This window comes from Staurois parvus, unplaced genomic scaffold, assembly GCF_062004578.1.
Source record: "Staurois parvus isolate SC_StPar_1 unplaced genomic scaffold, SC_StPar_1.0 ptg003601l, whole genome shotgun sequence".
Taxonomy (NCBI): domain Eukaryota; kingdom Metazoa; phylum Chordata; class Amphibia; order Anura; family Ranidae; genus Staurois; species Staurois parvus.
Window position 1 is genome coordinate 1,163,093 of NW_028321397.1, and position 26,386 is coordinate 1,189,478.

At 42.5% G+C, this 26,386-nt stretch overlaps 1 protein-coding gene across 3 annotated transcripts in view; it reads left to right on the top strand.

Annotated features, from left to right (window-relative positions):
• The window catches only part of ANKRD27 (ankyrin repeat domain 27), a 106,181-nt gene that overhangs the window by 53,168 nt on the left and 26,627 nt on the right, over positions 1-26,386 (top strand). Inside the window, exons 5-23 of one of the 3 annotated variants that reach the window (XM_089667831.1) lie at positions 44-201; positions 2,250-2,309; positions 3,699-3,752; positions 3,928-3,993; positions 5,567-5,643; positions 7,493-7,614; positions 8,596-8,674; positions 10,995-11,127; positions 12,378-12,467; positions 14,064-14,191; positions 17,041-17,123; positions 17,237-17,352; positions 19,133-19,225; positions 19,655-19,852; positions 22,678-22,737; positions 22,835-22,954; positions 24,563-24,607; positions 24,724-24,846; positions 25,597-25,794. In XM_089667831.1, coding sequence (XP_089523957.1) covers positions 44-201; positions 2,250-2,309; positions 3,699-3,752; positions 3,928-3,993; positions 5,567-5,643; positions 7,493-7,614; positions 8,596-8,674; positions 10,995-11,127; positions 12,378-12,467; positions 14,064-14,191; positions 17,041-17,123; positions 17,237-17,352; positions 19,133-19,225; positions 19,655-19,852; positions 22,678-22,737; positions 22,835-22,954; positions 24,563-24,607; positions 24,724-24,846; positions 25,597-25,794 — 2,003 coding nt within the window. Of the gene's footprint in view, positions 1-43; positions 202-2,249; positions 2,310-3,698; positions 3,753-3,927; positions 3,994-5,566; positions 5,644-7,492; positions 7,615-8,595; positions 8,675-10,994; positions 11,128-12,377; positions 12,468-14,063; positions 14,192-17,040; positions 17,124-17,236; positions 17,353-19,132; positions 19,226-19,654; positions 19,853-22,677; positions 22,738-22,818; positions 22,955-24,562; positions 24,608-24,723; positions 24,847-25,596; positions 25,795-26,386 lie in introns of all 3 variants that reach the window. The other 2 variants (XM_089667828.1, XM_089667829.1) reach the window with 2 other exon arrangements.

Below are 26,386 nucleotides of genomic sequence, written 5' to 3' on the forward strand. Positions count from 1 at the left end.
CCAGACTTACTAAGACTTTAATTGTACTTTTTAATTATTTCAGAACAACCTCCCACTGCACCGTCCAATACCTGCACTTTAAAAAACATTGAAGACGTGAAGGAGTTCCTGGGGAAACACGTAGAACGATTTGACAAAAATATCACCTCATTCCGCAGCGCATTTAAAGTCCATGAAAGGAAGAGCCTACGACATTATATTGTAAGTCCTCCTATGCAAAGTGTATGTAGCAGCGGTGTAGTGAGGGTTCTGCCTCCTCACACATGACCATAGTCTGTGCTATGGAAGTATCACCCACATTCTCCCCCAGTGCCTGAAACATTTGTAGGGTTTATTTACTAAAACTGGAGAGTGCAAAATCTGGTGCATCTGTGCATGGTAGCCAGTCAGCTTCTAATGTCAGCCTAGTAAATGAACCCCTTGACGCTGAGCGCACGCAAATATTATTATTATTATTTATTTCAGGTACTTATATAGCTCTGTCAATTTCCGCAGCGCTTTACATATATATTGTACATTCACATCAGTCCCTAACCCTCAAGAGGTGTACAATCTAAGGTCCCTAACTCACATTCATACATACACATACTAGGGGCCAATTTAGACAGGATCCAATTAACCTACCAGCATGTCTTTGGAATGTGGGAGGAAACCTGAGTACCTGGAGGAAACCCACGCAGGCACAGGGAGAACATGCAAACTTCAGGCAGGTGGTGCCGTGGTTGGGATTCGAACCAACGACCCTAGTACTGCCAAGTGGAAGTGCTAACCATTTAGCCACTGTGCTGCCCAAATATGCGGCCTCTTGGTGTCTGGACCTTGACGCTGAGCAGTTGCATATTTGCGTGCCATTAAAAAAATACATATGTGCTGAGAGCGCAAATTTTTTCTGCACAGAACTGTACTGGAATATAGCAAACTGTATCAAAATTGCACTGGAACAGAGTGTGTTGTGAACTGTTAGCAAAAACGTATCTGGAGTGCTTCCGGAGTGCGTTTTTGTAGTGTGCAATGTACTTCAGGAGTCTCCCCAGGACCTCTGATACCTCAAGGTGGGCTTTTACATGCATTTCAACTGTTTGCCAGCTCTAATAGCTTCTTGCCACCCACATAATGCATGTGTGCAATGGCAAAGAGGTTGGATTTGAATCCCACACACCGGACATATGCGCCCATTGGTAGTTAAGGTTTCTGTACTGACAGCACACTCACTCTGTGCTTCCAGCACAGTGACGAGCTATCATGGATAGCTCCTGGTCTCTAACAATATTCGAAAGCTGGTCCCACTATCCATGTGACGGTGATGATCGGGTAGTCCTTTGAGCCTCTCGGGCATAAAGACCATTTTTAAAGGGATGTCATGGTTGGGAAAGGAGGGGATAATTTGTTTGTGTGTGTATATGTATATGTGTATATATGTGTATATATATGTGTGTGTGTGTGTGTGTGTGTATATATATATATATATATATATATATATATATATATGTATATGTGTCATTGTATCACGACTTGGCTACTGTAACTCCCTCCTCGCCGGCCTACCTGAACACAGGCTATCCCCGCTTCAGTCTATCCTGAATTCTGGGGCCAGACTCATTGACCTTACTAACCGCTCCGTATCTGCCACCCCCCTCTGCCAATCCCTAAACTGGCTTCCGATTGCCCAACGCATAAAATTCAAATTATTAACATTGACGTACAAAGCTGTTCATAACACAGCCCCAAACTACATCACCGACCTGATATCCATCTACCACCCAAAACGCACTCTCCGCTCCTCACAAGACCTCCTACTCTCTAGTTCCCTGGTCTCCTCCTCCCATGCCCGTCTCCAGGACTTCTCCAGGGCTTCCCCCATCCTCTGGAACTCACTACCCCAATCCATCAGACTGTCACCTACCCTCCTCACCTTTAGGCGCACCCTGAAAACCAATCTCTTCAAAGAAGCCTACCCCGCCCTCACCTAATTGCCCATCTCCTCCGCTCTTCCCACCACTCCATCACCTACAGCTATTTCCTCCTGTACCACTATCCCCTCCCTCCTAGATTGTAAGCTCCAAGGAGCAGGGCCCTCGAACCCCTCGTGTATTGAATTGTATTGTTACTGTACGTTCTCGTGTACTGTCTCCCATTATAATGTACAGCGCTGAGCGAACTGTTGGCGCTATATAAATCCTGTATAATAATAATAGTAATAACTGTGTGTGTGTATGTATATATATTGATTGTATGTTTGTTTCCTTCAGGACTCAGTTAATGCTCTTTACACAAAATGCCTGCAGCATTTGCTCCGAGACTCGCACTTGGTAAGTAATCCTGCTTCCAGAGTATAGATTCTTATATTCCCCACATCCAGTCGGTGGACTTCAAGTGTGAAATTTGTTGTCAACAAAATCCTTTAGAAATCTGCTGGTGTTTTTTGACCTGGAAATGTTATGTTGTGGGAAATCTCTATTTTTCAGTTCATCCTCCTTGGCATCCTTAAGTGGGAGACTGTTTATCCCTATAAATTGACACAAAAGGGGAGATTTACTAAAACTGGATCCCTCGGAATCTGGTGCAGTTGTGCATGGTAGCCAATCAGCTTCTAACTTCAGCTTGTACAATGAAGCTTTGACGATCAAAGCTGAAAACTGATTGATTTCTATGCAGAGTCTGCACACTCCAGTTTTAGTAAATCCCCCCATTTTTTACTTTTTGCTATAAAATATATCCAGTAAAAGAAAATTTAAAAAAATCAAATGTCGTCATAAATTTAGGCCAAATGTATTCTGCTACATGTCTTTCCTCAGAAAAGTCCCAGTACATGTAAATTAATTGGCTTGCGTGAAAATTATAGTGTCTACAAATGGCAGTATATATACTGGAATTTTTTTTTCTTTTTAATGCTAGTAATAGCGGCGATCAACGACTTATAGCGAGACTGCGGCGTCCATTCTGAAACTGGGGGAAAACTGACTGTCGCTGACATCCCCAGTGACACTAATACAGTGATCGGTGCTAATAAAAAGCACTGACACTGTACTAATGGCACTGGGCAGAAAGGGGTTAACATCTGGGGCGATCAAAGGGTTAACTGTGTACTGTGTGTGTTTTAGTATGGAGGCATGCAGTTTTGTATTGCTCTGCTATGATCTTTTACCAATCAGCTTATGATCTTATTGTTATTTATTTCAGGTACTTATATAGCGCTGTCAATTTACACAGTGCTTTACATATATATTGTACATTCACATCAGTCCCTAACCCTCAAGGGGTGTACAATCTAAGGTCCCTAACTCACATTCATACATACACATACTAGGGCCAATTTGGACAGGATCCAATTAACCTACCAGCATGTCCTTGGAGTGTGGGAGGAAACCGGAGTACCCGGAGGAAACCCATGCAGGCACAGGGAGAGCATGCAAACTCCAGGCAGGTGGTGCTGTGGTTGGGATTCGAACCAAGGATCCTAGTACTGCCAGGCGGAAGTGCTAACCATTTAGCCACTGTGCTGCCCATAAGAACTGTCCACCACTGGTAGCTGGTATTGGGAATTTTTAGAGGTCTGGTCTGTCTTCTTTGGTTGCTGTGAGAGGAAATTGGGGTTCAAGAGAGAAAAATGTTTGATTCATCTTAGCAAGTCATAATTTGAACAAGTATAATATATGGAAGTATGATTCTCTTCTAATAACCATCACTGTGTTCTGCAGCGGTCTATTGCCAAGCAAGAGGGTCAGATGAATTTGATGAAGCAAGCAGTAGAGGTAAGGCGATTACCAGTGCACCTGCAATGACCATTTTTCTTTCCCTTGTTATGGTTGGTCACCTTAACCTTTTCAGATACCAATAGCAATGCAGTCAATCTAATGCAAGTTTGATTATGTGAAGTCTTTTTTGATAACTAGTGTGGGTGACTTCTCAATCTTTTTATCCCTGTAGATGTATGTACATCATGGAATTTATGATCTGATCTTCAAACAAGTGGGGACCATTGAGGCAAGTGAGGTACGGTTCTTGGAAAGGGAGTAGTCAAGTAAATCATTGATTTTATGTCAATATTATTTTAGCTTTTTTCTTTCTTTCTTTTTTTAACTCTTGTTTTATGTCTGCCTTCTCTTCTCTGCTCTGTTCCTTTTTCTTTTCTTATTTTCTTTTTTCTTTTTTTTTTCTTTTATTCTCTCCTCTTGTTTCCTTTCTTCTTTTGCCTCCTCTTTTCTCTTCTTGTTGTCTCTTTACTTTTCTTCTTCAGTTCTCTGCTGTCTTCTCTCCTCTCATCTCATCTCTCTCTATCTTTTTTTATTTCTGTAAGTGCTTTGAAGCAGTAGAAAAAAAGGAATAAATAAGTAATTACTGCCTAATTTCCAGAGTGGATTTCAGTCCTCATGCACACTGGACGTTTTTACAGGCTGTTTTTTGCTTTTGATATTTTTTTCTACAGCTAGTTATCCTGTGTGTCCATGCACACACAGACTGTAATCGTTTTTTGGCTGGAAAAAAAACGCAGGACTAGTGGGTTTGTAGAGGAGTTTTTTAGCTGTAAAAACACTAATGCTGAAAAACGCGGTAAAACACTACAAACCGGCGATTTTGGACTTTTTTTGACCAAAAAAAGATTTTTTTGGTAACAAAAATAAAACGCTCAAAAATGAAAATGCAGAAAAATGCTGGAAAACGCGGCTAAACACTATTGCAAAAACGCTTAAAGCTGAAAAATTTTACACAGCTGATGTTACCAGTGTTATCAAAATGTCCCGTGTACGTGAGGACTCATTGTTAGGATGCCAGGAGTTGAGCCACTGGAAATGATTTAGGTCAATATTATTATTTTAGCTTTTTTTTTTTTTACCATTTTAAAGCAGAGCTCCACCCAAAAGGAGAAGTTCCGCTTTAAGAACTGCTCCCCATTAAGGATTGGCACCTTTGGGGGGTGGGTACCCGAATTTGACAGTTACCAGCTCCCATTTCCGGTCGGATTGCCTAGGTGATTGGAAGCGGAAGGTGTCCTCCCTCCCTGTAGTCTTTTGGGACACGTGACAGGTCCCAGAAGACTACAGGACCATTCATGAAGCGCAGCGCTGCTCGTGCAGTGGGTACCCAGCTGTGAAGCCGCAAGCAGTCACAGCCGGATGCCCACACTGAAGATGCCGGCCTCCAGGAATCCAGGACAGCCGGTGAAATGGGCTGCGGGGGACACACCACGGGACCGAGGGACAGGTAAGTGGCTGTTTTTTAAAAGTCAGCAGCTACAGTTTTTGTAGATGTTGACTTTTATTTTTTGACAGGATGAGTGGAACTCTGCTTTAACTATTTGTTTTATGTCTGTGCTTGCATTCTCTCTTGATTCTTCTCTTCTTTCTCCTTTCTTCTCTTGTCTCATTTTTTCTTTTCTTTTTTTTTTCCTCCCCTCTTCTCCTGTCTTGTACCATGCCTTCTCTCTGTATGCTTTTCTTTGCCTCTCTTTTTCTTTATTCTCTTCTTTCGCCCTTTATTACTATAATCATGAACTCTTTCAAAGCCGTAGAAAAAAGGAATATATATGTGACTACTTCCTAATTTCCAGTGTGGATTTAATTGTTAGGATGCCGCCTTTAACAAGATCACAAGGAGTCTCCAAGATGTCCAACAGAGGGATATCGGGGTTAAGACTGAGTTTAGGTAAGCAAATTGCGATTAAGGTCAGTAGTGTTCCATGTCCTCATTTATTCAGTTATTGGATTCTTGATCATCTTAAAGCGGTAGTAAAGTCAGCCAGCCGAATCCTTAAAATGAATGTACACCAAAGCTTTTAAAATCATTCCTCCTTATTAATTCTCCCCCATCTGTTTTTCTTTTTAGCTGCATATTTTGTTTTACATGCTTCCTGTCCGAAGCTGGTGCCTTATTTTCTTTTGATTTCTGCATCTAAACCCTTTGTAACTTCTACCCTTTTTGTTGGTAATTGCAGAAATCTCACGCATGCGCATTATTATCCAAGCCGGCAAGTGCTGTACTTTCTTTCCTGTCTGCTTGTCCCTTGATCTGCCACTATGTTTACACCCCTGTTGCAGGTCACATGGGCTGTTTCAGGAAATTTTGAATGGAGCTGGACTCTCACGGGATTGCAGTGCAATGCAGCAGAGAGTGAATGATGTTGGGCACGGCATCTTCCGGATTGGACTGACGGCGCACATAGCATGCCGTGAATTGCGGCAATTTTGCGCATGCGCCAGTGACATCATCAAAGTGATTGCCACCGAATTTCGTGAGAGCAGCAAAGATTAGATAGAATATAAACACAGCACTATGTCAATTCTTTAGGAGTGAAGATTGGAAGATTTAGGAGTTAAATGGAGGAAACTTAGAATGGAGAGTTTACTACCACTTTAAAGTGGAACCAAAGTTGCAATTTCACAAACTGCAAGCAAGCAGACAGGCAGGCAGGCTGTGAAGAATGTTGAGTCACATTGAATAGGGCAGGGTGGTCTGAAAATGTCACATGTGTGCAGTCGAGTGGCCCAGAGTGTGTTACCTACAGCCAAGTGTAGTCAGTAAAATGGGCTGTGGTATGTCGTGTACAATAGTGTTTCTCAACCTTTTTTCAGTCAAGGCACCCTTTAAAATTATGGACAGTCTTGAGACACCCCATTCTAAAATGTGAAAAACTATTCTAACAGTTTTATATAGTGCAGCAACAGCCACACACGTAGGACACCCAACATTAGAGGTGATTTATTCTTCCAAAGCAAATCCACTTTTGCACACTGGTACTGACTAGTATTCCATTGTTTCTCTTCTCCCTCATTGAGCTAATGTGACCCCAGCACTGATGGAGAGGGGCAGGGGAGTGCAAGCAGCTGACATCCTTCTTATCAACTGATGATGTCATTGTTGTCAGGATGCTGGTGGCTAGAAGGCCATTAATGGTGCAGAATGAAAACCTGTGGCTTTGTGTAACTAAAAGGCAGGCTTCATCCACCCGCTGGCTTGTATACAAATTTTGGGCAATTTTTAGACATTTTGCCAAGGCACCCCTGGAGAAACCTCAAGGAATCCCCAGGATGCCTAGGCACCCTGGTTGAGAAAGGCTGGTGTACAGCACAACCAGAATTGACAAACTGTTGTTAGTATTAAAGCAAACATGGTGCTCTGTCTCCAGCACATATCACTGTGCAACTGAAAAGTGTTGATGCTTTCATTGTGAGCTTTGCAACAAAATCACACCACTGCCATTTTGTTCACTGCTGTGCGTATACATGTTTAATCTGACACAATGGGGGAAACTTGAGCAGACAGAATCTGGAGCAACTGTGTATGGCAACCAATCAGCTTCTGCCTTCAGCTTGATCAGTTAAGCTTTGAAAACAAAAGGTAAAAGCAGATTGGTCGCCATCCCCAGCTGTTCCATATTCTAGCTGCTTCAGTGTTGATGTAGGTTCCTTCTATTGGTACAACTTTTTATCTCATTGTTTCAGCCGGAACAGTGCCAACCTATGACTGTGTTTTATCTTGGACAACTTTCTTTCAGCATTAACATCCCCAGAGCAAAGCGAGTGCTGGGCCAGCTGAACCGGTGCACATCCCCACAGCAGAAACTTATTTGTCTCAAGAAGGTCGTTCACACCATAATGCAGTCACCAAGCCAGAGAGGTAACTGTTCTACAACTCTAAATTGTCTCCTGCCAGCAGCTGCAGTGCGAGACCCTTGCTTACTGTGTGTGGAAGCAGTGGTCTCTCTGCAGAGGGTCCAACACTCCCTCTGCTAAGATCTACTTAGGCTTTTAGCTCTCCAGTTAGCAAATCTAAAGGATACGTTCAACTTTGGAACAAGTTACATGTTCCCATAGCTGCAGCCACAAAAGGTGAACTTTATCCACCTCCCGTCCAGCCCATGTACGTAAAACGGCCGGACGGGAGCAGTGCAGGAACGGGTTGCCATTTATAAATAACGCCCGCTTTTACATCCTGTGCGCGCTCCCTGGGAGACCGCGGTCCGGTACCTGCTGTGTCTTCCAGACACAGTGGAACACCGATCGCTGTACGGGACCTCTGTTTGAGGTCCCGATTCATGTGATCACTGATTGGCCAATCAGTGTTCACATGAATAGTTGTAAAGCAAGATGTCACTTCCTGACATCATTGCTTACTACGTGTGAAGTCTGTGAATGATCACAGAGGTCACATGGCACAAGGCTATTCAGAACAGCCTTGTACCATGTTACAAGCTGTGACGAATCACAGCTCTCACAGTATTTTTCATTGGCTGCAAGAATGCAGCCAGAGAGAAGGAGAAATGATTGGTTTTACAGCCTTTATGGGTGTAAAAGCAATCAGTGTAAAAAAAATCTTCATCACCCCCCCACAAGTAGTACTCAATACTGCCTGGACCTTGAAGAAAGGGACATAACCTAAAAGCTCGTCCTTAAAATTGAATGTTAGTGCAAATAAAAAAAGTATCACGGACAGTACTCAATTGTTTCTACCTTGCAACCGGAAACTTTTTTTTTTTCTTTTAAACAAGTTTACTACCACTTTATCCATTTTTAGTGTGCAGTGATTTGATACACACAGATTACATGGTTTTGTAAGCTGTATTTTACATTTTGTCTTTTTGTATACATTTTCTCTTAGTGAACATGGAGACTATGTGTGCCGATGACCTCCTGTCTGTGTTGCTTTACTTGCTTGTGAAAACAGAGATTCCTAACTGGTAGGTCACCGCTGACGTATGACTGTACTCTGTAATCAGAGAAGTCTGTAATGTTTACCTTGTGCTTTAATTGTGTCGATCCAGAAAAAGACAAAGCAAAAACCCCAGTGAGGCTGGCATGTTTTTCTTGATATTTATGTCTTTATTTATTACAGGTTTGTATATAGTCCTGATAATTTACTTAGCACTTTACATACTGTACATTTACATCAGTCCCTACCCTCAAGGAGCTTACAGTCTAGAGCCCTAAACATTCTAGGGCCAGTTTGGATTGTAGCCAATTAACCCGCCTACATATATTTGGAGTATGGGAGGAAACTGGAGTACCCAGGGGATATCCATGAGATCGCAGGGAGAATGTGCAGACATGGAGATAGTGTCTTGGGGGCTGCATGACAGAAGTATGAGCACTAAGCTAGTAATCTGCGGGTTAAAAAAAAAACAAAAAAAACCCTCCTAGTCCCCTCATTGCCAATGAGCTTCATTCTCTGGATTAGTTATGCGGTTGCTTAATCTGATTTAAATTTTTTTTGGAAGGAAGCTACCAGTTAGTAGTTACACTAAACAATGGATAAGGCCTCATTCACAGGAGTACCAAGGCCCATATACCATAATGGAGCTGTGTGTTTATGCGGCTTGAGTTGCAAGGTGCTGTGTGTAGGCACCCTATGTAAATGTATAGGGGCGCGCAGACACGGTTGCTCATCCAAACTTGATAGGCATGTGGGTGCGGGTGAGTGACCTGTCTGCACACTTGTCAGGAGCCTGCATGCAGCACCTGGCAACCTAACCTGCTTTAACAATGGCCTGTTCATGGTCTACAGGCCTGGGCGCATGAGGCCTAGAAATTCACAGAATGCAGCCAAAAGTGATCTTTCAGTTGTAAATGGTATCTGGCAGAAAACAATTACTTTTTGGTCACTTATATCTCTTGACTACATCAGCGAGGATGCCATGTTATAGTTCCCATCTGCCTTTCCATCCACTTTGAAGTTTTCTCACACCGTTGTCATCATGTGTTCCGATCTGGGAAGGCATCCATGGATATTTAACCATCAGAGTGCTGGAGGGAACCCACTAGATTAGTTTAAATCTCCAGCATCAGCCAAAAAATAAAATGTCATTTTAGGTTGGACTGATCCCAAAATTAGAGCCTCTTTAAAGACTGTGCCTAGTTTTTGCAGTCGTTGTCACTTTTTTAAAATTTACACGATTGTGTGGGGCTCACACAGCCTGTGAATGAAGAAACTACAAATGCCGTCTGTCACCAATGCAGATGGCTTGTAGTTCTCAGTGCACTGTGAGGGTGCTGATGAGCGCCCTCGTAGTTCAATTATTCTTCCTCTGGCTTTCAAACAGCCTTATACAGACATATGGACAAGAAAGCTGGAGGATGTTTGCAGGAGCCTGACGTTGCACCCATAATCCAGTGATCATGAGTGTAATGCTCTGCAGGCTCCTGTTAAAAAAAAAAAAATGTAAATTTGCTTTTTTTTCCTGCAAAAATATGTGCATTTATTATTTTTTTAAAGAAGGTGAATTGGCCTTTAAATATTTATTCTTAGAGGTGAATTCCAGCCTTCCTTTTAGTCTCGCACCATTGTGCAGTCTCCTCTCCTGGACTGAAATGTCTGATTTCACTGCACACTGTGAGCATCTCACAACATGCATTAAAAGCTGTAGTAAGTCAGATAGAGCTTGTCTCATTTCCTGACTGGAGGATATCCAGCATGATCTGGCCCTTTGCACCCTGGCCTGCCCCTTTCGTTTTTTTGAATTTCAGTTGCAGTGCCATCTGCCTAGAAAAGCCCACTCTTCTAGTCAGACACCAGCTTGTCAAGGTATTTTGATAACTGCATATTCTGCAACAGGGCTGAGGGCTCTTGAGCGGGGTACTAAGGCAAGGTGCTGTGATGTTTTCAGGACGCTATATACAGCACCATGCTGGCCTTTCCCACCAGCTATGATCTGCCTGCATTGCATAGAGAAGCACAAAGTCCTAGCAATAACATCACAGGGTCTAAAAGAAAAAAAAGAAAGGTATGTAACAAAAATGGAAAGGTTCTATTTTAAAAGGTCCAATAGCATGTTGATGAGGGGAAATAAGGAACCAGGAAAGGCAAAAATAAAAACATATTAAACTTCAGCTTTAAATTATTGTGCAGACTTTTTAATAGAATGTAAATTTGCCCTTTTTCTGCTTTATTTACTATGAACCTGACTCTGCAGCTTGATAGAAGGTCAGAGGTCATTTGAAGTGCTTTGTGTTCATCAGTTTTCTTTTTACCATCCTGTTGTTTTTTTTTTCTTAATTCTCTAGGATTGCAAACTTGAGTTATATCAAGAATTTCAGATTCTGTAGTACAGCCAAGGATGAACTGGGGTATTGTTTGACCTCCTTTGAGGCAGCTATCGAATTCACCCGACAAGGAAATCTTTCTGCAACAGCAGCAGTGAGTACACAGCAGAGGCAGTAATATATGTGTGTGTATGTGTGTGTGTGTATATGTATGTGTGTGTATGTGTATATATATATATACACACACACACTTGACTATTTTCAGCCCGGTCCAGTCTGCTCACATGATCCAGCTCCCCTGTGTCAGCCAGCAGTGACTGCAGGGGAGAGGAGGGAGCACCGACAACTGGGAGAAAGCAGCCTATGGTTGACATTACCACTCCCAGGCATTCCAGCCATCGTCGCGCGCTCCCTCCTCTCCCCTGCAGCTGACACAGCGAATCACATGACTGGGCCAGAGCGGGCTGAGAATAGGTAGGTCTATAAATCTTTTTTACACGTTATTCAACATAGGTGTTAGGAGGAGAAATGCACAATTTTAAGACTAGTTAGGTTTAGTGCTGGAATTCTAAAGAATTGTTCAGGTTCTCCTGGTTTTTATGCAACCTTTACCTTTATCTGTAATAGAAAATCCAACCAATGCTCCTTAGTGATGGGCAACCTTTTTCAAAAATTAAATATTTCATCGCTCTTAACACTTCGTTGTAATATATGATTGCCTTGCTTTCCTGTGCGTGGGGTAATTGCTGCATTAGTGGAACAAGCTGTGTAAATGCACTAGTTTGTGGAGAGAGGTGTTCATTTATTGCTGTAGCACGGTTTATTTGAAAGTCCTGCTGGTGATTAAAGGATAAGTTCACCTTTGGGAACATGTTACATGTTTCACCCGTTTTTAGGGTGGAACGTGTAACATGTTCCAATAGCTGCAGCGCGGCCGTGCGGGGCTCCTCCCACACGGCCGCGGCACTCATTCATGGACTTCCGTGATCGAATGAACTGCAAGTCCCAACAGCCTTAGCGGCTGACAGCTTGTAGTTTTCAATGAACTACCACGGCGCTCTGGAGCTTTTCAATCATGTGACCACCCTGACTAATCACGGCGATCACATGATCGTTATACTCGCCCCCGCCTCCCAGCATTTAGGACCTTGTAAAGGGCTAGGAGGTGGCAGAGAGAAGGGGTTAAATAAAATAAATGCCACATCTTATTAGTGGCCGGATACATGACAAAATCCAAACCATCAGACACGTGTTTATAAGAAGAGATGCAGAGGGTCCAGGTCTGCCTAGGCAACTGTATCCTGAATTTCTTTATTTTTATTTTATTTGCTTATGGCTGTGATGCTTTTTCTCATTTACATGCCCCCATTATGTATTCCACTCATGACGGATTGTGTGTTGTAGGAATCCGACGGGAACGATAAATCATTCCTATGGCAAAGGTTGAACTTGATGTCCAGAGTCCCATCTGCGCCCATCGACTGCTTGTTCAAGGTGAATATCCACGTTTTTCAGCTTGAAATTTGGAACCTCGACCCATGTTCTAATTTGGGGTTTTTGCATCTGTTGAGGAATAAAAACCTGGAACATGTATAGTCTGCAAATCCTTAAGTTGCTCCAAGTCAGTGCTGAGGCAAGATCTAGATTCTAATAAAGCACTTACAAGCGAAAGAGAAGAGCGCACAGGCTGTGTTGCAGTACCCTTTATTTTATGATAAAAAATAGATAAAAATGCACTTGGAAGCAAAAATGAATCGGAGCTTCTCAGTCACATCTCCCCTCCATGGTATTGTGCGCCAAATTCCACTCACTGCCCTTAATAGAAGCTCCAGCTTATAGTGTGGATGCAGCAGCAGTCCTGAACCGAATGCAGCTGCTGCTGTGCCTAATCACATACACGGTGGCAGTTCACATGCATAGAAAGCCTCCCCAGGTCACATGATGCAAACAACTGGAGGGACTTAAATAAGGAGGCAAGGGAGAATATCACCAGCACACCGAGGATCACCAATATGGGTCCAAGAGTTTTAATGAACGATCGCATTGTTACAGCAAGGAAAGGTTTCAGAGTCTCGCAAGACACCTTCATCAGGCATGTGACCATAGGGGTCCTGCAAAATTCGAAAACGTTGCGTTGCTGTAACTGTGATCGTTCATTAAAACTTTTGGACCCATATTGGTGATCTTCGGTGTGATGGTGACATTCTCCCTAGCTGATTCTGTTCTGTTCCAGCCGACGGTCGCTGCAGCACCCACTTATACACACATCCATTTTTAACACAGGAACGTGTGCGTTTGGATTGTACACTTGATAAAGGAGGCTACGCCCTCCGAAACATGTAGCAACAGTTCACACACCCCATCAACAGCCATCTGCTTGCATCACGTGACCCAGGGGGAGGATTTATGTGTATGTGAACTGTCAGTGTGTATGTGATCAAGAACAGCAGCAGCTGCACAGCAGCCCACTTAATTTCCTGGCTGGAGAACATCCAGCAATATTTAGCACTTTCCTCCCCAGCCTGACTGTCCCTGACCTGCCCCTTTCATTCATTGGATTACAATGCTTTCAATCACATGTGGGTGTTACCCAGGGTAGGCTGCATCTAAATACAGGCTAAGAACTCCTATTCCTCCAAACAAACATCCACCCATCAATGCATTTTGATATTTGCATAACTACACCCCCCCCCCAACATCTTTTTGTCAAAAGAAAAAGAAAAAAAAAATTAAGTGTTCATTCATGGTGCTGTACAGTGACGGGCTTTTTAAAATAAAGTTTGTCCTAACAAAAAAAAAAAAGAGCTGTGTGATGCACTGAATTGCTCACCACACTACCCCCTAGCACAGTCAGGAGCGGCAGCTGCCAGACAGGTAAATCGCTCCTGACAGCTGTCAGCAGTAGTGTAAAAATTGCCCTTAAATGTTTAGTAATTAGTGCAGGTTCTCCTTAGGGCTCTGGAACCAAGGACAGTAAAAAAGTCACACCTTTAGAAAATGAAATCTCTGTATCCAGCTTGCTGAGCACAACACAGAGCTCGGTGTTCACGTCGTCTTCCTGTCGCTCACCGCACGTCTGTTCTCCGACAGCACATCGCCTCTGGGAATAGGGAAGAAGTGGAAAAGATGCTGAACCAAGGAGATGCTGATGAAGAGGCTGTACAAAAGATGTGTCACCCTCTCTGCTCCTGTGACAGCTGTGACAAGTTGGCTTCTGGGTAAAGAAAAGATATCTGTATAATAGGAATAAAAATGAATAAATAACGGTCTTCATATTTCATGCACAGTTAATTGCAATGTTATGCAAATCTGGGGGCATCCCAGGTCAAATGATGTGGTTTTTTTATTGTTATCGAAAAAAAAAAGTTAACGATGTGGAATACAAATGTAAATATGATGTGTTTCTGGCTTTTAACCCCTTGATTGCGATCGCACGCAAATATGCGGCCTCTCGGCATCTGGGCCTTGACGCCGAGCAACTGCATATTTGCGTTCAATTAAAAAATACATATGCACGGAGAACGCGCGCTCCTAGCACATACATCCGCAATTCCCGGAAAGGTCCCGATCTCCCCTTTCGATCGGGACCTTTTTCCGATCATGTGACAGCGAATCACAGCAGCAGCCTAAAACCCCGCCATGCCTCCCATCTTCTGAAACTCGTAAAGGGCCGGGAGGTGCCAGCGCCAAGAGGTTAAGTAAACTTGTTGAAAAAAATTGAAGCTTCTTGTGCCAGCATTTTTCCACCACTGAGATCCCAACATGCTGATATACGGTCGGACAGGAGCGCTGCTGATGCGGGGGGACATTTCTAAACAATCAGTGATCACATGAAGAGTAGTAAACAGGATCTCTTTTTTTTCCTGACATCATTGTTTACTACTTGTGAAATCTGAATGATCACAGAGGTCACATGGTACAAGGCTATTCACAACAGCCTTTTACCATGTGACAAGCTGTGACCAATCACAGCTCTCACAGTATTTCTCAATGGCTGCAAGAATGCACCCAGAGAAGGAGAAATGATTGCTGTTACAGCCTTTATGGGTGTAAAAGCAGTGTAAAAAAAAAAAAAAAAAAATTTCAGCACCCCCCCACAAGTACTGCTAGGGTGACAGTATGTAAAACAAAAAAAAAACAACAAAATATAAATAATATAAAAGAAATAAAATAAAAATGTTGTTTTTTTTTTTTAAATTATATATTTTTTTATAAACTGATTTGTTTTTTGTTTTTTTTACCAAATAGCTAAATACATTTTGGCCAAGATTTATGAAGAAAGATTGTTTATTTGCAAAATGTTATAAGAAAACAACTTTTTTTTTTCTTCAAAACTTTTGGTCTTTTCATTTATATAGCAAAAAAATAAAAATCCCAGTGGTGAATAAATACTACCAAAAGAAAGTTTTATCTGTCTGAAAAAAAATACTAAACATTTCATATGAGTACAGTGTTGCATGACCGCGCAATTGGCATTCAAAGTGTGATAGCGCTGAAAGCTGAAAATTGACCTGGAAGGGGGTGAAAGTGTCTGAACGTGAAGTAGTTAAAATGGTAGTTTATGAACTTTTTAAATACATTTTAAAAAGTCAATCGAAATTTGACCAAAAGCCATTTTAGTTTTCATATAAATACTTATATGGCATGTCTAGGTTTTTTGGCTCTAAAAAGACACATTACAGAACAATTAAAATCCTCTGTAATGTAGATGATATGGGTAATAGATTTCCACTTAAAGAAGGAGCCTTGTGTTTATATAGTTTTAAAACTCCTCAGCGCACGCTAATATATTTCTAATGTTCTGTGTACATTATCACTTACATAATGTACATCACATGAGTCAATTATTTATCGTCTCTAATGTACTCTCTGTAATCTGTGTGGGGGGGGGAGCCAGTTCATAACTAGCCATAAAGTGTCTTTTGTTTTATTTATTTGTGGTTCTCTGCTAAGCACTGTTCACATCTTTAATTGGACACAATAATACAATACCATTAAAATTTAAAAAAAAAATGGTATTTATTGTCCTCTTTGGGGCACTGGAAGACATTAATCTTCGGGTTATATTGTCACCCAGAACAGGATTGGTTCCTGGTAAACAAAACAAAGTGTACGCCAGTCCAGGATAAACCCTCCTACTGCCACCATGCCTCAGATTTTTGCTAATGTCCTAGAAAGATTATTTATTTATTACAGGTACTTATATATCGCCGTCAATTTACGCTTTACATATATATTGTACATTCACATCAGTCCCTAACCCTCAAGGGGCGTACAATCTAAGGTCCCTAACTCACATTCATACATACACATACTAGGGACAATGTAGACAGGAGCCAATTAACCTGCCAGCATGTCTTTGGAATGTGGGAGGAAACCGGAGTACCCGGAGGTACTGAAGCTGTGTAAATGAGTCTTGAATAAATAGGAATAAAAATGCTAGTAAAGATAGGTTTGTCTTTTACACAGCAGAGCTCCAAGAAAAGAGGTGGGCAGCACAGTGGCTAAATGGTTAGCACTCCCACCTGGCAGTACTAGGGTCATTGGTTCGAATCTCAGAAACTGCACCACCTGCCTGGAGTTTGCATGTTTTCCCTGTACCTGCGTGGGTTTCCTCTGGGTACTCCCGCTGTTCTGGGGCCCCTAGCTCACAATCTGTTGACACTTTGAGGCTTCTGGCAGTGCGTCCACCAATGTGGTGGATGTCTGTGGCCAGAAATCGAACCCTTCCTTGGACTCCCTTAGCTTCTTCAGGTAAGGCCGGCTCCTGTGCCCACTTGGCTGAGGTTTTTACCACAGTCATGAAAGACTTTATGGCCTATTTCTCCAGGTTATTTGCTGACTTTGACCTCACACCTTCCTTTGCACATTTTGTATCTAATCAACCCAGCCAAAGAGTGTTCTGATTCTGAGTCTCTCTGGTCCCTGACTGATCATCCTCATGTATTAGGCTTTTTAGTTGGTGCTCCAATTTAAATGCCAATAGTAATGCAAGTTGTTATTAATATGTTTTACTCATCTCTACTGTAAATACATATTTTTTTATATACTATTCTTTTTTCTATAGGAAGTTAAATGATACGTCAATTGTCACTCCATTATCTCGAGATGATCGAGGTTACACTCCTCTTCACATTGCAGCCATCTGCGGTAAGACCTGAGCTCCCATGTTGGGCGCTGCTTAAATGAAAAAACAAAGAGTCAGCGTCTGCCTGACATTTACTTTTATATACTTAGTGCCTTGTGTTGCGCTCTTTTTGTAGGGCAGTATCAGTTTATTGATCTATTGATCTCTAAAGGAGGAGTGGTTAATGCCACAGATTACCACGGGTCTACGCCACTACACCTGGCCTGCCAGAAGGGCCACCAGAAGATAGCGGTAAGTTTCACATTCACAGTACACTTCCTCCTGTCGTGTTTTTTTTTTTTTTTTTTTTTTTTTTTTAATCTTTTACTCCCTGTATGTGCTGAAATTTTATATCAGGCTCACAGTGTGATTGGTTCTTCTGCAGCCACAGTTAAAGGGCTGAACAAGAGTGAGTCACTCTGTGTTCTCATTTATTTTGCACAATCTAGCTCTGACACTTCAAGAACGGATAGAGGGCAGAAAAGTGCATGATCATAGAGTTCAGTCATGTGTCAGAAGGCAGGCCACACAGAGCAAATGGTATAACCCCAGAAAAGCAGCCATACATATTGGTGCTGAGTAACAGAACTAAAGACTGCAGAGCAAGATATGGAAAGTGAACAATTACCTTTGGAAGTGTCTTAAAGCTAAACTCTGGGCAGAAAATGTAACAGCTGGTAGTATTGGTGCTTTCATACCTTAGTGCAGTAGTCTGCAAACTGATGCCCAGGGTCCAGATGTGGCCCTTTGCTTGCCTCTGTCTGGGCTACTAACACCAAGGGGCCATAATTCATGCCACTGACATCAACGGGGCACTCTTTCAACAACTGACACCAATGATAGGGATGTATTCCGCCCACCGACACCAACAATGGGGTACTATTCCTTCCATTGATAACAATTATGGGACACGATTTCTCCTAGTGACACCAATGATGGGTTACTTTTCCTCCCATTGATACCAATAATGGGTCATTGTTCCTTTTGCTGATACCAATGATGGGACACTAGTTCTCCCACTGATACCAATGATGGGGAACTATTCCTCTCACTGACACCAGTGATGGGGCACAATTCCTCTCACTGACACCAACGATGAGGCACTATTCCTCAAACTAACATAATGATGGTAATCTATTCTGCCCACCAACATCAACGAAGGGGCACTATTTCTTTCACTAATACCAATGTTGTGGCTCTATTGCTCCCAGTGACACCAGTGATGGGTCATTATTCCTCCTACTGATACCAATGATGGGCCACTATTCCTCCCACTAATACCAATGATGGGGCACTATTCCTCCCACTGATGCCAATGATGGGACACTATTCCTCCCACTGATGCCAATGATGGGACACTATTCCTCCCACTGATACCAATGAAGGAACACTATTCCTCCCACTGATATGAATGATGGGGCACTATTTCTCCCACTGATACGAATGATGGGGCACTATTCCTCCCATTGATACCAATTATGAGACACTATTCCTCCAATTGATACCAATGATGGGACACTATTCCTCCCACTAACCCCAAAAACAGCAGCCCCTGAACTCTCCTTTATGTTTTCTTATGTGTCCACGTACACATCGTCGTTTACAGTAGTTTACAGGCAGTTGAGGTTACAGGCATTTTTTGAGAGCACAAAAATCACATTCAGGAGTAGAGTTTACCAGCATTTCAAACGCCAAATGCTTGTAACCGTGTCTAAATGCTTGTATGCGTATACTCCTGAACGCGATTTCTGTGCTTTCAAAAAAAATGCCTGTAAACTACTGTAAACAACGATGTGTACATGGACACCTAAGAAAGCATAAAGGAGAGTTCAGAGGCTGCTGAAAAAAAACGTACAATTGCGCCTAAACTTCAGTTTAGCAGCTGCAGTGTACATGAGCCCTTCACTGTTTTCTGCTCTACCCATGTGAACAACCTGCAGCAGTGTACATAGAGGGTGAGCACAAACCTGTGTGTTCCAGTGTACATTTTTCTGGACTGTTAACATTTTTTCTTTTTTTCTTTTTTTTGTAGCTGCTCTTGTTACATTATAAGGCAAGCCAGGATATTCAGGATAACAATGGGAATACGCCTCTGCATCTGGCCTGCACATACGGACATGAAGATGTAAGTTTCGCTTGGGAAATACACTCACCATCTTTATAAAACATTTTTTTTAAAGTGACCTGGTGTTTTGCAGGGCAAAGCAATAGATTTATTTTAAAGTGAGCTCCCGCAGCAAGTCATCTTTTCTTTGCTTCCCCTATTTGCCTTTGGGAAGGAGGGAAAGAAACACTGTGTAAAGGGATCCTAGCTGGAGCATACCTAGGAGAAGGTCTCCTGTTCAAATGACAACACTGTGGGCAATCACCAAACACCTTTGCTTTCACTTGGGAGGGAGTCCTATGCTCTCTCATTCCTGGGGTAGCAGGTATTTCTCTTGGCTTTCAGCAGTACAGTGAGTAAAGGGAATGTGAATATGTGGAGCTAAAGAGACCAATGTGTATTTTGAATATTTCTCTGAGACGTAACTCCCTGTGCTGTTGTTTCTTCCAGTGTGTGAAGGCTTTAGTCTATTGTGACGGGAACGTATGTAGAATGGACTGCGTTAATGAGAAGGGGGACACAGCACTGCACATCGCTGCCCGCTGGGGATATCAGGGAATTATCGAAGTCTTGCTACAGAATGGAGCCAGCACCATGATCCCAAACAGAAGGAAGGAAACTCCTCTGCAGTGTGCACTGAACTCAAAGGTAATAGATCACCCTGGACATTCATGTGTCTGCGGGATGTTTGACTGCTGCTGTTAAAGTGGCTGTGAAATTAACCCCCGACGGTATTCCCGAGTGTAGCTCGGGGTAAAGTTTCAGTACCAAAAGCGGTAACCCCGACCTACACTCGGGAATACACTGCGGCGCTGCTCCGGGATCCCTCGATCACTTACCTTGTCCTGCACTCCTGCGATGTCCCTCCTGCAGTGTCCCCTGCAATGTCCTCCGACGGATGCTGGCATCTGTCATCTGGGTTCCGTCCCCTGCGAGCGTCGGGACGTACGGGGGACGGAATGGCGGAAAATTTGAAAATGACAAAAAGTGACATTGACTAAATACACTAAAATCACATAGTATAACATTCCTGTATCAAACCATTTCACATACATTTTGTCCCGAGTGCTTTGTCCGGCACCCTGCCTGCATTTTTACTGTTCTTTCTGCCTGGAAACTGAGAAACGTCCATGGCGTCCAAAAAGCGTCCCTTTAGGTCAAAAGCGGTTTTAGACCGGCTAGAGAACAGCGATAGTAAATCAGAACCACTTGCAGAATTGAGTGATGATGAATTTCCCCCACAAATCATTATCAGACACTGAAAACGATTCTGCGACTTTGCTCAGTGATGTGCGAACTTGGCGCTATATTTCAAATTTCAGTGTTTTTGGTTTGATTACATTATTGAATTAAATTTATTATTATTATATTATTATTTTTTTATGATTATTAAATTATAATTTATGATTTCGTGTTTCAAATTTTAACATACCCGGGATGTTTACTAGACTCTTGTTCGGACAGATTTCAGTGAGTTATTCCTAAAAATTACAGGCCTACAATAAAAAAAATACATATTTCCATGCAAAAAAATATACCGCTTTGAGCACAGAAATATGGACATAATCGGACCGCTAGGGAGGTTAATAAACATTTTAAAGGCATTATACACTTTCCTACCTGCACCTTGTGTTTTTCATCTGCATAAGATATGCTTGATCATGTAGTTGGAAAGTAAACTGTACAGGGTACCAGCATCTAAGTGCAGATGGTTTATTAAAAATAAAGACACAAGACCTGGTTCAGAGGAGCAGCCACTGCCCCTAGTACCTTTTTTATTGACTCCAAGCTAAGCTTTTACATTTCCTACAACAATTGATAGGTTCAAAAATAAACCGAGTGTTCACTATTGTGCCGTAGCTTCATATCATTGTTATTACTCATGTAGTTTCACGGTGTCATTTGTAGGCCTGTATGCAGCCTAGAATAGAGTACATTTTCAAATTCCAGTCCAGCAGTTCCTGTTTGTCAAAAAATATTCGTATCGCCCCTAGTCCCGTGAAAACAGGCGGCGCATACATTTCATAATTCTGTCATTAAACATCAACTATTATTCATATATTGTGTCATTCTTTGTCTTCAACATTATAGCCGTAATAAAATATACATAATTGAATAAAATTATAATTATAAAACAACTTAGTGAATATGACACAAAATTGTGATAGTCCACAATTCCCGTGATTAAAAAAAAAAAAAATAAAAAAAAAAAAATATATATATATATATATATATAACTCCGGAAAAAAAAGTCCCGTGATAGAAAAAAAATTAAAGTCCAGTGTTGAAATGAATTCATAAAGAAGAAATGAAAGTCCAGTGTTGAAATTAATTCATGTGACGTAAAAAAAAACATAAAAATGTTGAAACTCTGTGCTGAGCCCACCGTGCACCCCCACTCAGGTGTGCACTCACCAGAAATTGCCTTTTTTAAAGCATAATCAAGAGGATGTCTATTAATTAGACCAGGAGGTTCCTCCAAGAATCACCCTTCTAAGATTGGTTGCCAGGATGATTGAAAAACTCCACCATATCATGAAAAGAGAAGAAAACTATCTGCTCCAATAGTATATTATCCAAGATAAATGACTTTATTGCTCCAAGTAATGCACTTACAACATTAAAAACTTCAACAAGCCCAAATAATCCTAGTGTCACGCAGATACCGCATGGTGCTCGCTCAAACCGTTCATGTTTGTGTTCAGTCGTGAGGGTTGCATCATGGCACTTCACTGGTTAATGCATGACCTCGGTCTGTAGTCTAGGAACCAACATTTCCTGTGAAGAAACTACATATCCCACCATCCCTGGGTCTCTCAGTCTAGTGCTGGTGCAGGTGAGCGCTAAATGGTAAATCTGACAGACACTAACAGGCAGAGCAATTAACAGAGCTTTCCATGCTGAAAGGGATGTGTGTTCATCACATTAGCACTCCCACCATTTGTGAGGCATTCCCTGGATGGTGTTAGACCCAAAATAAGAATTTGCCTGTGCCTATGGACAAGCTAGGTGGATTAATATGTAGGTATAGGGGAGTAAATCAGCTATGACACTACAAACTGTAGTGAGCTAATCGTTGCAAACTAACCACACAGGGAATAGAACTACTTGTTAAAAGAACAGCAGCATTTGAAAATGTTCAATGCCTTTCATACATGGTGACAAGAGATTCCCAGAGCACTATGGGTTAGCTGAAGAGACAGCACTGAAAAAGCTTATGAATGCACTCCTGTAAACGAACAATGATCTTTTGTTACTTGCTCCCTTTTTGTTTTGTTTATATCTGTTTGATAAGTGCACAATATATAGTCTTAATTTTTTGAATGAGATGCTTTTATTTAGTTTTCCTTTTTTTTTTTTTTTAACCTGACACTTCAGCTGGAGTGTCAGACGATAAAGGTCACTTGAAATCTGTCATTTGCTGCCTTGTGAATTGCTAGACTCAACACACATTCCTATTTTTTTTGTCACAGATTCTGTCCATCATGGAGACCGCTCACGCTGACAACGACAGAAGGCCGAGTAATTGCGAGGTAAGGACCACATCTATAGCTCTTCATTGAGATCTACCCTGGCTCTGTGTATTCACATCTCTACCACCCTTCTCTTTTATTGTGGGTCTTGGTTCAGTCCCCCATATGCTCACCACCACAGTCAGCCGACACGATCAGCAGAGACTCGTCAGAGTCCAGCCTCTCCTCGTTGTCCACCAGTGCCGGGCAGGAAGACACAAAAAGCAGATATAAAGAGGTACATTTGTATGAACTGCTGTCAGATCCCATCTCATTTCACAAGGCGACGTACTCCATGTGTGCCTAGAACTGTATGTATGGATGATTTGCAAAAGCTCTCTAGAAGGTGTTGTGTGTGCATAGGTGTACTTACATGTTCAATTCATGCTTTTCTTTTTGCACAATGACTAGTGGAAAGCAACAAAAAAGCAAAATTAAAGCTGAAATTAACTTTCAGTTTAAATAATCTAAATACAATCCAGGTGCATCAAAACAAAGATGTGCAAATTCCTAAAGTTCTCATTTTCAGAGCAGCTACAGCCAGAGTAGAAAAGCTCATTCCCTGCCAGCAGAGAAGGACCCTTGCCCCACTGTGTGGAATTAGTGGTTTCTCTGCAAAGTTCCTACACCCCCCCCCCCCCCCCTGCTGAATCAGACCTACAGCTCTGCAATCTGCTAAGCTCAGGTTCCCTGTTCCCTGTCAGTGTATATACAGTGGTGTATTTAGGATTCGTGCTGCCCTAGGCAACACAAAAATTGGCTCTTCCCATTGACCGATAACACCCCGGCACCCCCCACCCCTACCTGAGAGAGCCTTCCACTACCACCGTTTCCCATACACTGACAATCCCCACACCGGGAAGAGATAAGACACTCACTTTCACAGCTCCGGACATCCCTGGGAACAAGAGTCAGGCTCTGCATACACCATCAAGCAGCCTCTCTCAGATCATACACACCTGGTCCCTGTGCTGTGTGTGTCCCTTCTTCTTTCCTTCTTTCGGGGGACAGCACTGCCCCCTAAAAAATGCTGCTGCCCCACCTGAAAAATGCCGCCCTAGGCAAATGCCTTGTTTGTCTTGTGGTAAATACACCCCTGTTCCCTGCTGATTTCATAGTTCTGAAACTGGCTCAGCAACATGTCATATCTCTGCAGAGGGACCACTGCTTCCACACAGAGAGCAAGGATCTTTCCTTGCTGAATGATGACAGGGGACAGGGTTTTATTCTTGAGCTGTGGCTGCTTTCTAAAGAAAACAAACTGCAAGACTGACAGAGAAGTTAAAGCGGAGCTCCAGCTGAAAAAAAAGTAGCTACAAAAACTGTAGTTGCTGATTTTTAAAATACAGTCACTTACCTGTCCCTCAGTCCAGCGGTGTCCTCACCATGGCTGGTTTCACCGGCCGTCTTCTCTCCCTGGTGCCGCCATCTTCAGTGTGGGCACCCGGCTGGGACAGCCTGCGGCTTCACAGCCAGGTGCCCACTGCGCATGCGTGAGAAGTGCTGCGCTTTGTGAATGGCCCCCGTAGTCTTCTGGGACCTGTCACGTGTCCCAGAAGAATACGGGGAGGGAGGGGGGGAGGACAACATCTGCTTCCGATCGCCTTAGGCGATCACAGTGGACGTCGGAGCATTTAAACCAGACTTCTTTAATGCTAATGTACTGCAAACTGTAGGTGGAATTATTTTTGACAGGGATTCCCCAAGACCTAAAAATTATTTCTCTGGGATAAAAATGGTGAGAGAGGCTGACCTAAATTATGAAATTCCTATGTTTTGGTTTCAATATGAAAACACAAAAGTTACCTGCTTTTCTTTTTTTCTTTTTTTTTTTTCTTCTTTACAGGTTGAGAAACTTTTACGTGCGGTTTCTGATGGTGATTTGGAAATGGTTGGTCATTTTTTTTTTTTTTTTTTTTTTTTTAGCTTTGTTCAGACATCTTATTTGTAATTTGTACAGTCTTCATTTTTTTCCTTTTTTTTGCTTTTTCTGGTCTGTTCCCGTAGGTGCGGTACCTCTTGGAGTGGGTTGATGATGACTTTGAGGATGAGTTGGAAGATTCCTTGCTGGGGAAGAAAGAGTTCTGCCATCCACTATGTCAATGCCGGACCTGTGGTCCTGTTCAGAAGGTTAGCCTGGTTTTTTTTATTCATAAAAATTAACAGAAATCTTACTATATAGGCATTAGTTGTATGAAGCACTTTGTAATCCTGGGAGACCTTGCTTATATCTACTGAGTACTTCAGACTCTGTCCCTTCCTATGAAGTTATAATTGCGGCATAACCTTCATATTTCAAGGGCTCCGGTGAACATTCTCTAAGTCCATTGATCTTCCTGAACTTCATTAACTGCCTGCCCATATCGGAGGTATGGGCAGACCGCAATACTGACTGTCTGCAGGAGCCTGACATTGCAACGCTTTACAGGCTCCTAAGAAAATTAAAATTGCATTTTTTTTTTACCTGCAAAATTATTATTTTTTTAGAAGGTGAATTTAGCCATTAAAGCTGAATTCCAGGTATGACAATATTTTTACACAATTACATTGGTCCAGCTTGGTTCAATGTAAGTATGGATATACCATCCCTGCAGGTCCTTGTGGAAGCTGGAAATCACTGAAGTAGGCACCACAGCTACAGTGATTGCCGCTGGCTTTCGGATTCCGTGCTGAGCAGCTAAGTAAGACTGGCTCCTGATCAAATGATCACTGCAACAGCCAATCGGTGATCAGGAAACCCAAGAAATGCCTCCATTGTTAAATCTATGAATTGGGCTGGTGGGCATGGGTTATGACACACAGTGCACAGCGCAAACTAAAGGTAAACCAGGGTTTACATCTACTTTAAAAGTTTGTAGTTATTTTTGTATCTCTCTGCAGAAACTGAGCAAGATTCCTTCCAATGGCCTCAGTGTCAACGTGACCAGCCGAGATGGTTTCACTCCTGTCCATATAGCCTGTCTGCATGGTAACATCGTGCTTCTCTCTCTGCTGCTGAAACACGGGGCTCAGGTGGATGCTAAGAATGGGAACCGCGCAATACCTCTTCACCTCGCCTGCCACAAAGGACATGTGGAAGTGAGTCTGGCTGCATTTAGTAGACATCCCTTTATGCTGAAAAGTGTGCAAGCAACGCTTTTCAGGCTGGATGCCCAGGTGGCATTCCTTTTCTGTGGTGTTCTGAATCTGCCCAGTGAGAGAGCTACAGAGCTACTTTGCACTGCTGGGTGGCTTTCAAATCTCCCACTACTGCTGGTTTAACATGTAAAGGTGTAATGCTGAGGGACCTACTCCTCTGCAGTAGGAATTTTATTTTTGGTAAGATACTACCTAGGTTTGTCTGCTAAAGGGATGCAGACACTGCAGCTTTCCCTACTTAGCCACTTGCCAACCGCGCTATAGCCGAATGATGGCTGCAGCGCGGTTGTCCAGTTCTGGGAGGGCGTCATATGACATCCCCCCAGAACACGATCCCGGCGATCTCCGTGATTGCTGTGTCCTAAGGACACAGCTGATCACATGATGTGATAAAGGGCCAATCACAGTGGCCTTTTACCACGTGATCAGCTGTGTCTAATGACACAGCAGATAACCGGTAAATGCAGTTGCCAGTTATCGGCACTGAGCAGTGCCACCCACCTGTGCCCATCAGTGCTTAGTAGTGCCATTC